Genomic DNA, 12,323 nt, shown 5'->3' on the forward strand with positions numbered 1-12,323 from the left:
AGAGCATCTGAGCCCTGAAGGGTCCACATGATCATTTACTGCTAGTTCAAACTAGTGACGTCTTATAGGTCAAAGGTCACGTGATCAGTTAAATGATTGGCTGAATCTGTCAGGCTGAAGAGTTTGGTTCTCCAGAAGACTGATAAGCTCAAGAACTTCAAAACAAGAACAGAAATCCTCAATTCCCCCATCAATGCTAAAAACGCTCATTCAAAATGAAAACCAGCATCTGTGGACACACCTGCAATCCACCGTCTGTTGACACTCATGAAAACCATTGTCTGTCGACACTGGTGAAGGAGCTGTTGTCCACCACGGGTCGCTGTGCTATTTATTATTTATTGATCAGGGCAGAATTGAGTGAACGTGTGAATCGATGTGTTTTTAAAGAGGTGAAACAAATCAAAGCTTCAGATGTGATCTTGGGACTCTTCAGCCAGACGCTGCTCTTCATCACTTCCATCTTCATCATCATCATCATCACCTGAGGGGGGGCGCACTCGCTTAAAGAAACCCAGCTACACACACACACACCCAGACACACACACAGACACACACAAATTGGCTTTGGTTGGTTGATAGATCGATCTATGGATTGACTGATCGATCTATTGATACCTTCCAGAAGACGAAGCAGAGGAAGCAGAGGAGGAGGAGTCCACAGATGATTGACAGGACGATGTAGCCAATGGGAATGTCTGTCTCACCGTCAGGACGCCACATCACACTGAGCTCAGTCTGCACACACAGTACACGTGTGTGTGTGTGTGTGTGTGTGTGTGTGTGTGTGTGTGTGTGTGTGTGTGTGTGTGTGTGTGTGTGTGTGTGTGTGTGTGTGTGTGTGTGTGTGTGTGTGTGTGTGTGTGTGTGTGTGTGTGTGTGTGTGTACCTGTGTGTGTCCAGTGTCCAGCAGCAGTGGTTGTACCCTGCAGGTGGTGTTGGTGACGTAGTAGGAGGCGGTGGAGAGCAGCTTGTAGTTCAGGTATGGAGTCTGATACAGTCAGTTACAGTACAGAATTAGTTACTAGTTAGTAGAATAAGTCTTTTGTTTACATTAAACTTTCAATCAATCATAAATACCACACACACACACACACACACACACACACAAGGTTGAACCAGAGTAAGTAACCCACCTGGGCAAGTGTGTGTGTCCACAGCCGAGCTGATACTCTGATTACTGCACTGAAGCCACGGCCCAATGCCATGACATCACATTCGAACCGGGCGCACCCCGCCTCTGGGTTGCTGCAGTTCTACACACACACACACACACACACACACACACACACATACACAGTGTTAAACAGTTAAACAGTAGTGTACCACCAGTGAAGAAGAGATGAAGCTTCTTTACCACATGAACAGTTTGTCTGCGGCGGTTTGTCTCCCCCTGCTGGACCAACTGAGATACTGCAGGAGCGTCTGAGGCCTTTCCATTAAGCTGTAGAGAGACAGGAGGTCAGCAGTGGGTCAGCAGGGGTCAGAGGTCACAGAGAAAGAACCTCAGCAGGGGGTCACAGAGACAGAAGGTCAGCAGGGGTCGGAGGTCACAGAGTAGAACATCAGCAGGGGGTGAGAGGTCACGGAGGCAGAACATGAGCAGAGGTCAGAGGTCAGGAGTGCTCAGACCTTGTATGGGTCGATCTGCGATGCGTTCAGGGTCCTGCAGGTCAGAAACTCCTCTGAGGCATTGGAGAAGATGTAGAGCAGGAAGTGATGTCGCCACGAAGACGGGAAGTCCACCGTGAGCCGGGCGTTCACTGAGCTGGGACCTTGATTCCTCAGCTGCATTATCATTATCATTATCACCATCACCATCATCATCATCATCATCATCATCATCATCATCATCATCATCATCATCATCATCAGAAGGAGAAAAGGAAGAGGAAGAGTAGTCTTACCTCATAAACGTGCTCCACCAGTGGACCGACCTGCCCTAAACTCCCAGGATGCATTGCAGGATGCCAGTCAGAAAGGGGCAGAACAAAGTCTGGAGGAGAGGAGCCTCTGAAAATACAACACAATGCCAATGTTCAATCTGTCAACCACCGTCATCATTATCATCATCATCATCGTCGTTACCCTCTGATCTCCAGCTTGGCTTCAGCTTTCACTTGGACCTGCAGCATCACTTCATTACTGCTGCTGTTCACTGGGTTCTTACTGAGACACAACGACAGACAGATGAGAACAGCTGCTACCAAACCACCTGAAACGTGAGTGGAGTGGGGAGGAGAGAGGAGGAGAGAGGAGAGAGGAGGAGAGAGGAGGAGTGAGGAGGAGTGGGGAGGAGAGAGGAGGAGAGAGGAGGAGAGAGGAGGAGTGAGGAGAGGAGGAGAGAGGAGGAGAGAGGAGGAGAGAGGACGAGTGGGGAGGAGAGAGGAGGAGAGAGGAGGAGTGAGGAGAGAGGAGAGAGGAGAAGAGAGGAGGAGAGAGGAGGAGAGAGGAGGAGAGAGGACGTGTGGGGAGGAGAGAGGAGGAGTGAGGAGAGAGGAGAGAGGAGAAGAGAGGAGGAGAGAGGAGGAGTGATGAGAGAGGAGAGAGGAGGAGAGAGGAGAGAGGAGAGATGAGGAGGAGAGAGGAGGAGAGAGGAGGAGTGAGGAGTGAGGAGGAGTGAGGAGGAGTGAGGAGGAGTGAGTAGGAGCAAGGAGTTTCACCTCCTGATTCTAAGGCTGAAGGTGACGTAGTCCTCCACCTCCTCCAACCGGCCCACACTGAACAGGAGCGACGTCTGCAGCTACAGACACAACGGATCAGAACAACTCCTGACCTCTGACCTCACGTCAACTTCCTCCCCATGGAGAGAAGCAAACATGGCCGACAGGTCAGGGGTCAGACATGTGTGATGGTCACATGACCCAGGAGACTTTCACTCACCGTGTGGCCTCGTCTCATTGGGTTTCCAAGGTCACAGGTCACGACCACGACCTGCTGATCCTTCCTCTGAACACACACTGGTCGGTTTACCCCCTGCACACACACACACACACACACACACCATGACACAGGTGTGTGTGTGTGTGTGTGTGTGTGAGAGAGAGAGAGAGAGAGAGAGAGAGAGAGAGAGAGAGAGAGAGAGAGAGAGAGAGAGAGAGAGAGAGAGAGAGAGAGAGAGAGAGAGAGAGAGAGAGAGAGAGAGAGAGAGAGAGAGAGAGAGAGAGAGAGACCTGGCAGCTCTGGAAGTGTGTGTGTTCGGGGATGTTGACCACCAGCTCCGTCTCATATGCTCCTTCTCCGTCATTTACAGCCGACACAGACAACAACACAGACTGATCGTCTCCAACCAGCACGCTGTCTGTCACACTGACACACAGGCACACCACGCACGCACGCACGCACACACACACACACACACACACACACACACACACACACACACACACACACACACACACACACACACACAGAAACATCAATAAAACATTTGTTTACATGAAAAAAAAGCAGCTGCTTTGATGTAGAGGTTATTTCGTGTACTGAAGTGTGTGTGTGTGTGTGTGTGTGTGTGTGTGTGTGTGTGTGTGTGTGTGCGTGCGTTGTTCACTAACAGCTCAGCGCTCAGCTTCAGGTCAGGAACGCAGATGTTGTCGTCCCCACAGTCCAGAACCATTCGGGTCTACACACACACACACACACACACACACACACACACACACACACACACACACACACACACACACACACACACACACACACACACACACACACACACACACACACACACACACACACACACACTCAATCAATCAATGGTACACACAGAATTGACTGACTGAGGCCACCTTTACACGTACCAGGTTTGTACAAAATTAATATTTCCCTTCTATGTTTATGAATATCCATCTGGTTCGGAGCTGCTATGAGCAGCCAGACCTGTAGAGGGCAGTGTAACGAGAAGCATGAAACGATGATGGCCAATCAGAGTGCTGGAAAAAAACATAACGTCACTAAGTGTGACGTAAATCTCCACGGTGGGCGGAGTTTTCAGGAATCATCGTCTGTGTTTATGTTTAAATATTAGAAACACAGAGAAATATCAGGAGTTTTAAATACCTGGGTTCGTGGAAAGGTCGCCTGATAGATAGATAGATAGATAGATAGATAGATAGATAGATAGATAGATAGATAGATAGATAGATAGATAGATAGATAGATAGATAGATAGATAGATAGATAGATAGATAGATAGATAGATAGATAGATAGATAGATAGATAGATAGATAGATAGATAGATAGATAGATAGATAGATAGATCTATCTACACCTGAACAGAAGCTTGGGTCTGTCCGTGCAGCAATGCATGCTGGGTCCTGTTGATGAGACTTGTGTTGACTGTGATGAAAATAGGACTTAACTTGTCTTGAACCTGCTCCTCAGGCTGCAACACACACACACACACACACACACACACACACACACACACACACACACACACACACACACACACACACACACACACACATAGTATGTCGTGAAACCTTTAAGGGATGTTACAGAAAGTGTGTGTGTGTGTGTGTGTGTGTGTGTGTGTGTGTGTGTGTGTGTGTGTGTGTGTGTGTGTGTGTGTGTGTGTGTGTGTGTGTGTGTGTGTGGGTGTGCTACCCTCAGGTAGACGGTACGATTGACACAGGCCACGCCCACATCTCTCAGCACCGTGAGCTGGATGATCTCCTGCGGCTGATTGGTGGTGAGCAGTAGAGTCCGTCGTGCCATTGGCTGCTTCATTTTGTCCAGCTGGAGCTCCATCCCCAGAGCTGCGTCAGCCAATCAGCAGACAGAGGAAAGAGGTGAGTGTCAGTGGAGGCAGACGGCGCAGCGAGCAGGTGATATCTGATGGAGGAGGTTACCTATCCGCTGAGGGATCATGTGACCTGACACGTGGACACACATCTGGACCAGGAAGCTGAGAGCCGAGAGAACATCTGCACGTTACTTCCTGCTTCACTTCTGGTCCTTCACTTCCTGCTTCACTTCCTATTTTGCTTCCTGCCCATCAGTTCCTGCTTCAGTTACTGTCAGTCACTTCCTGCTTGACTTCCCGTCCTTAACTTCCTGCTTCACTTCCTGCTTTGCTTCCTGCGTCACTAATTGTCAGTCACTTCCTGCTTGGCTTCCTGTCCTTAACTTCCTGCTTCACTTCCTGCTTTGCTTCCTGCGTCACTTACTGTTAGTCACTTCCTGCTTGGCTTCCTGTCCTTAACTTCCTGCTTCACTTCCTGCTTTGCTTCCTGCGTCACTTACTGTTAGTCACTTCCTGCTTGGCTTCCTGTCCTTCACTTCCCCCATCATTTCCTGTCCTTCACTTCCTGTCCTTCACTTCCTGCTTCACTTCTGGTCCTTCACTTCCTCCATCACTTCCTGTCCTTCACCACACCAGATGGTTTCCACAAACACAGAATGAAGTGAATATTGATTCCCTTTAGAAGAATCATGATGTGACCCGAGTCATTTCAGTGGATCAATCCCATCATGCTTTGCACCGTGACGTTTGTGACGTGCACAGAATCCCACCGCCGGCTTCACCGGGATCCGGCCAGGACGGAACTGGAACCGACCAGAGTCTGAAACTGTAAAGTCAAAAAGTCGGTTGGTCCGTCGGTTACCATGACAACGGCATGTTTCCTCTGCGACACAGTTTGACATCTGGATTCAGGAAGTCTGGAAACAAAGAAACTGAAACTGTGGAGCGGATCACTGCCTGAGACCTGGAACATACACACACACACACACACACACACACACACACACACACACACACACACACACACACACACACACACACACACACACACACACACACACACACATACACACACACACACACACACACACACAGTTTGGTGACGTTAACAACAATAACAATCATAACGATCATGTCATGTGACTCAGCTGCTGAGAAGTTCTGAGGAATCAAACCTGAAGACAAACACCTGGTCAGCCGCCCAGGCTCCCACCAGCAGGTCTACACACACACACACACACACACACACACACACACACACACACACACACACACACACATCCAGGGTTGTTATTGATTTTGTTATTGTTTCCTGAGTGTAATTAATCTTAAAAAAACGGATTATTGATCAGAGGGTTCTGGAGTGACTCTGACTGACCCGGGTATCCGTTGCCGTCAATGTCGGACCCGGACCTCAGTGTGAAGCCGAACGCAGAGCGGCCAATGGGGGAGGGGCTGTCGATCACCTGGGTGGGCGTGGCTGACAGCCCGTTAGCGTTACCAAGGTAGATAAATACCTGGCCACGCCCACTTTCTCCTGCCCACGGGGCGCCGATGGCAACGTCTGCAGAGAGAAAGGTATTATCCTAATGCTAATCCTAACCTTAATGCTAATCCTAATCTTAATGCTAATCGGAATATTAATGCTGATTGCCAACTCTTCTGCCAGAAAGTCGTGGGTTCAAATCCGTGCGTGCGTGTGTGTGTGTGTGTGTGTGTGTGTGTGTGTGTGTGTGTGTGTGTGTGTGTGTGTGTGTGTGTGTGTGTGTGTGTGTGTGTGTGTGTGTCCAGGCCAGCCCAAATTAGTCCAGTCCAGTCCAAACTAGTTGAGTCCAGTCCAGTACAAACTTGTCCAGTCCAAACTAGTCCAGTTCAGTCCAGTCCAGTCTAAGCTAGTCCAGTCCAGACCAAACTAGTCCAGTTCAGTCCAGTCCAGTCTAAGATAGTCCAGTCCAGACCAAACTAGTCCAGTCCAGTCCAGCCAAACTAGTCCAGTTCAGTCCAGTCCAATCCAAACCTGTCCAGTTCAGTCTAAACTAGTCCAGTCCAGTCCAGCCAAACTAGTCCAGTTCAGTCCAGTCCAAACTAGTCCAGTCCAGTCCAGTTCAAACTTGTCCACTCCACTCTAGAGTTCAGTAAACAGACTAAAATCCCTCCTCCTCCAGGATGCAGTGGGTATTGAATTTGTTACCGTGGTAACCGTCCATGTCCAGGTCACCCAGCGCAGCAAGGGCGGAGCCAAAGCGTCCATAGAGGGTGGGGCCGATCAGTGATTGGTCAGGATGGGAGGAGAAGGGGGCGTGTTTTCTCTGCAGGTACAAAACCACCTGAAGAAGAAACAAGTTAACAGACCGAAGCATCGTCATCACCTGGAAAATAATCATCACAACTAGTCAGGTTAGTTACTGATTAGTAACTAATTCATCTCAAGGAATTATTCTTGCGGCTGTAGTTACTAAAGTAACTCAAGTTACTAAAGTCCAAATGAACATATAGCTTTTGTTGTCAGTGGAAATAAATGTGGAGGTTCAGAGCTAATGATTAGCTTTAGCACCAACAGTATCCTGAGAAGCTGTCTGCATATATAATCCAGATTATAGAGCATCTTCTTCCTCTAACATCAGATAGCATCTAATACCTGCAGTATCCAGTGAAGTAACTTTACTTCTCTCTCGTAACTCAAGTAACTTTGACATGAGCCGCTCTCCCACCTGTCCTCTCTCCTGAAGCTGCTCCATCACCCGGTGCATGAAGAGGGGGGCTCCAACCAGGACGTCCTGCAGACTGACACACACACACACACACACACACACACACACACACACACACACACACACACACACACAGTGAAGTGTCTCTCAGAGTGAAGCATTTTGCGTGCGTGTGTGCGTGTGTGTCTTTAAGGTTCTCACCCATCTCCGTTGACGTCAGTAACAGCCACACTGTGACCGAAGTACGACGCCACCTGCAGGACAGACGCAGATGACACGAGACGACATGAAGCCGTGTGAGATGAAGCTGGAGTGAACTTCACCTTCTACCTGAGCTCCCGGGAAGTGGTGATGAACCCGCAGAGACACTCGGCTCCGGCCGTCGTAGATCTTCACCTGGAACACAATGTTTGTCTGGATCATCAGCGAGTTAATCTGCAGCTTCACGGCTGACGATCCTGAAACCTCCCGTCATCACAGTGGGATTCTGATAGAATGAAACTCTTCCAACTTACACTTCCTGCTGTGCTTCTGTCGTTAGGAACCCCGACCAGATAGTCTGAAACACAGCAGAGAATCTGATACATAGCAGATCATCTGAAACACAGCAGAGTCTGAAATAAAGCAGAGAATCTGAAACACTCAGTGTTATGCCATGCCATGTCAGATTATGAACCTGGGATTGAGTCTCCAGTCAGCAGACCGCTGGCCACAGAGTAACCTGGAAAACACAAAGACAGACTCAACTATGTTCTGTCATTCCAGAGAAAACATTGAGTAACATAGAGTAACGGAACATAAAGTATTGTAACTTAAAGTAACATAACATAAGGTAACATAAAATGAAGCATCGTAACATAAAGTATCACAACATAAAGTATCACAACATAAAGTAACGTAACATAAAGTAACGTAACAAAGTAACGTAAAGTAATGTAACGTAAAGTAACGTAACATAGTGAACCATCATTTACTTCCATCCATCGTACCATCGTCTTCATCACTGGCGGTTTTACACGTCATGTGAGTGAACTCAGCTCGAGAAGGTAAAACTTTGCTCGCCTCACCGTGATAAACATCATAATCCCCGCTTTCATACGATTGGCTGATGCCTGACACTTGAGGGACAGGTCCTTGGCTCCGCCCACTGTTGAAGACGTCACTGACCTCCACTGTGATCACCTGACCTGAGGGCAGCACGGTGGAGCAGCAGTCACATTAGCAGACCACTCAGTGGTGCAATTCCTCTTCCTGACCAGCAGGCGGCGCTGCTCACCCTGAAAGAAGAAGCTTCCCGGTGCTCCGAACACGAGGCGGCCGTCCTAATGCACATAAACAGTTTCAGCATCAGTGAGTGGACGTGAAGCATCGTGTTGGCACGCAGTGAACCGTGACCTCACCTGCGTGACGTCAGCACTGAAGCCCACCTCGCAGTATCGCCGATCGCTGGCTGGACAAACAGAGGAAGATGGTGGTGAGTCTTGGGCGAAACAGGAGAAATGGTGCAGAGAATATCGTACAGTAGCTGATCTGCTGGTAGTCTTTCTCCGTCAGCTCCGTCCGGCACGGCGAGAAGGTGACGGAGCGGTTGGTGGTCAGGTCCCGGAGCAGGCAGTTCCCCACCGGAGTCCTCCCGGATTCAGAACCACCCCTCTGGACATTCCAGTGGAAGAGCGGCGCACATGCCTAAGGAAGAACACGCCATGGAACAACTCGCCATTGAACAACATGTTATGGAACAACATGTCATGGTGAAGGTTCTCAAGAGGTCCGGTCAGAGTGGTGCAGAACTCACCAGTAAGAGAGAACCATCGCCTGGCCGGACCGACCGGACCGACGCTCCGAACCACTGCCCGCTCTTACTGCCATGGAAGACCTGGCCTGAGCTGCTGTACACCTGGTCACCTGAAATGCAGGGAACCGATGCCAGGAGAGTCACAGCAGGTACTGCTGTAAAGCATGGTACTGAAGGTAGGACAGCTACTGCCAGTAGGCCAGGTACTGCTGTAGGACATGGTGCTGCAGGTAGGACAGGTAGGACCAGTCGAGTGGGTTGGGCAGGTACCACATGTACAATACAGAAAACAACCAGTACAGGTACAGTGAGGAGGACAATCGGACCAGTGGGACAGGTGGGACAGGTAGGTTGAGTGTCAGAAGGACAAGCGGGCAACAGGTGCGTCACCTGTCAGATCGAAGTCCAGGACGTCACAGGCTCCTCCTCCAGGTGACCAGGGGCAGAGGAACACGCCCCCCCCCTCCACCACCCCCGACTGGCTGCTGTTGTACTTTGGAGCACCGACGACCAGGAAGGAACTACAACACGTAAACAGTTTACTGAGTTTTAATCGTCCAAACAATAACAAGATCTAACGTCAGCTAACTTAGCCAGTTAGCACCCGTTAACCAGTTAGCACCATTAGCTTGCAGCTCGTTACACTTCATTCAGAAATATTTGCTGTGTGGTTGAAAACATTCGCTTGTTTCTTGTTTGGCCTCGTTTCCACTGCACAGAATGTGCCACTACGGTACGGTACGGTACGGTACGGTTCTGTACGGTACGGTATGGTACAGTTTGGTACGGTTCAGTTCAGGTTTTCGGGCGTCCCCATTGCAAAAGTTGTGGATGGTACCAAAAGAACCATACCAAAGGGTTACAATTTTTTTACACTACAGAACCGGTCCGATAAGGAGGAGCAAAGCGCAGCCGTCTGCTGATTGGTCAGTGATTTGTCACTCTGGACACACTGGTTATTTTTAAAAATCTCATCGGCTGTATGAATCCTCTGTTTTTGTTTACATTCTCCGCTTTGCACTGGTTGTTTTGTTAACCCGTGGGGTTTTATCTTGCAGCCACGAAAGAGAGGATTCATACAGCCAATGAGATATTCATAACAGGCCGGTCGGGCGTCCATCCCCGCGTCGCGTCCGCTCTCCCAGAGTGGCTGGCCGAGTCGGGACTCGCCCCCAGCTTAGACTACTGTTACGTAATGACTTCACATATCTGCGGTGTTGACAACCCCACCTACATTTTAACCATACTCTCTGCAGTGGAAACGCACAACAGATTTCGGTCTGGGTACGCTTTGCTTTGCCGAACCGTACCAGTCCATCACATTTTGTGGAAACGAGGCTTTTGTCCTATCTGACCCACTGGGAAAGTACTGCCCTCTGGAGGTTCCCAGGTTTTCTACCAGTAGAATGGAGGTGGAGCTTCCAGCTCTCAGGCTCCTCCCACGAGGAAGCAGGTCCCAGATTCAGTAGGGAGGCCGACTCAGTCTCTACTGTGAAGGCTTCTATTTAATGAAGCTACAGTGACCCTGGAACATTTTCTAGTGCAGCTGATGGAGGTTTACTGATGGAGGGCCTACACCGAGTATTTCTCTCTCTCTCTCTCTCTCTCTCTCTCTCTCTCTTTCTCTCTCAGTGAAACAGGAAGTTGTTGGTCTGAAACTTCCTGATCTGATCCATCTGCACTGAGTGGATCAGTCTTATCGTCTATCCTCTCACCCCGACCGGAACAGCAGAAAGTCTCCTCCTCTGAGTCTGGTTCTGCAGGTTTCTTCAGTCTGAAGTTTGCTCTTGCCTGTTTGTTGGTTGTCTCTGTCAAATTGTCCTGAAATTACTTTGTTGTCATCGGAGCGATGTGAATAAAGTAGAATTGAACTGCAGAAATGATTTGTTAGATTTTGGTCCAGCAGACTGACAGTTTGACCCGAGTTGATGTGATCACATGACGGGTTAGAAGAGTCGGGTTGGATGAGTCGGGTTAGAGGAGTCGGAGTTGAAGAGTCGGATTAGACGAGTCGGGTTAGAGGAGTCGGATTAGAGGAGTCGGGTTAGATGAGTCGGGTTAGAGGAGTCGGATTTGAAGAGTCGGGTTAGAAGTGTCAGGTGAGATGAGTCGGGTTAGAGGAGTCGGATTTGAAGAGTCGGGTTAAAGGAGTTGGGTTAGAGGAGTCGGGTTAGAGTATATATAACAGAATTATTACCATGAAGGAACTAGATGATGGTCATGTTATGGTTCTTTAACTCAGTGAAGTCGTTTGGTGAATCGGTGGTAAACAGCGTTCCATTAGTCGGTGTGGTTCACTCACATGTTGCCGATGGCGTGGAAGTCGACGGAGAATCCAAACAGACTTCCTGTCGGTCCGCTGAACGTCACCACTTCATCCAACAGCTTCACACTCACACACACACACACACACAGCAACACACACACACACCTGAACACACACATCTTACCTCCTTCAGTCCCAGCCACAGAGTGAACTACTGCGTGTGTGTGTGTGTGTGTGTGTGTGTGTGTGTGTGTGTGTGTGTGTGTGTGTGTGTGTGTGTGTGTGTGTGTGTGTGTGTGTGTGTGTGTGTGTGTGTGTGTGTGTGTGTGTGTGTGTGTGTGTGTGGATGATTGACAGTCGGTTAAACCACGGGGTTACTGTTTCCTAGCGATTAAAATAAAAGTGTTTCCGGTAGTTTTCGTAGTTCAGCAGCTGCTTCGTCGTACGACACAGAGTATATTGTGAGAAGAAGAAGTGAGAGAATCGTCTGGACGACGGTCAGGAACAGGATGTGTATAAACTACAGACCAGACGAGTAGTTTGTATATAAACTACAGACCAGTGGGTAATTCTGGTAGTTCGACCGTCTGCTGGTCCAGTCTGGCTGCCAGGACACCTCTGTCTCCTGGGTGGCTTCATGTGTCCACCTAGCCTCGTGGCGCCCCAGTGGCGCCCCCTGTGGCCACCCCCCATGTCTCTCCCCTGCCCCCAGCTCCCCCAGTGCCCCCTCCCCAAGGGGGCACTGGGGGAGCTGAACTGTCAGGCTGAACTGTCTTTTCCTTCCTCAGTCTCTCCACAGCTCA

The 12,323-nt window shown here is 49.4% G+C and overlaps 1 protein-coding gene across 1 annotated transcript; it reads right to left on the reverse strand.

Moving 5' to 3' along the window:
* Positions 1-320: 320 nt before the first annotated feature.
* On the reverse strand, positions 321-11,718 carry itga2b (integrin, alpha 2b). The gene is made up of 31 exons (XM_080488840.1): positions 11,557-11,718; positions 9,645-9,775; positions 9,255-9,364; positions 8,980-9,145; positions 8,860-8,909; positions 8,736-8,781; positions 8,527-8,646; positions 8,136-8,180; positions 7,975-8,018; positions 7,790-7,855; positions 7,661-7,713; positions 7,460-7,532; positions 6,940-7,075; positions 6,127-6,312; positions 5,924-5,969; positions 5,611-5,712; positions 4,855-4,910; positions 4,610-4,761; positions 4,272-4,385; positions 3,555-3,622; positions 3,174-3,309; positions 2,884-2,976; positions 2,664-2,743; positions 2,089-2,169; positions 1,908-2,013; positions 1,633-1,788; positions 1,358-1,444; positions 1,137-1,256; positions 890-991; positions 619-738; positions 321-518 (listed from the first exon to the last, which is right to left on the reverse strand). The coding sequence occupies exons 1-31, from the start codon at positions 11,697-11,699 to the stop codon at positions 411-413; spliced, it is 3,096 nt and encodes a 1,031-aa protein (XP_080344966.1). The 5' UTR covers positions 11,700-11,718; the 3' UTR covers positions 321-410.
* Positions 11,719-12,323: the final 605 nt, after the last annotated feature.

Source organism: Lipophrys pholis (genome assembly GCF_963383615.2).
Source record: "Lipophrys pholis genome assembly, chromosome: 19".
NCBI lineage: Eukaryota > Metazoa > Chordata > Actinopteri > Blenniiformes > Blenniidae > Lipophrys > Lipophrys pholis.

Excerpts from the sequence above, each read along its gene's own strand:
- itga2b (XM_080488840.1), bottom strand. The coding sequence starts at position 11,699 with ATGTGTGTGTTCAGGTGTGTGTGTGTGTTGCTGTGTGTGTGTGTGTGT. Across the intron at positions 9,365-9,644 it reads CCTGGACTTCGATCTGACAG|GTGACCAGGTGTACAGCAGC; the intron begins GTGACGCACCTG and ends CCTGCATTTCAG. Across the intron at positions 7,533-7,660 it reads ACTGACGTCAACGGAGATGG|TCTGCAGGACGTCCTGGTTG; the intron begins GTGAGAACCTTA and ends TGTGTGTGTCAG.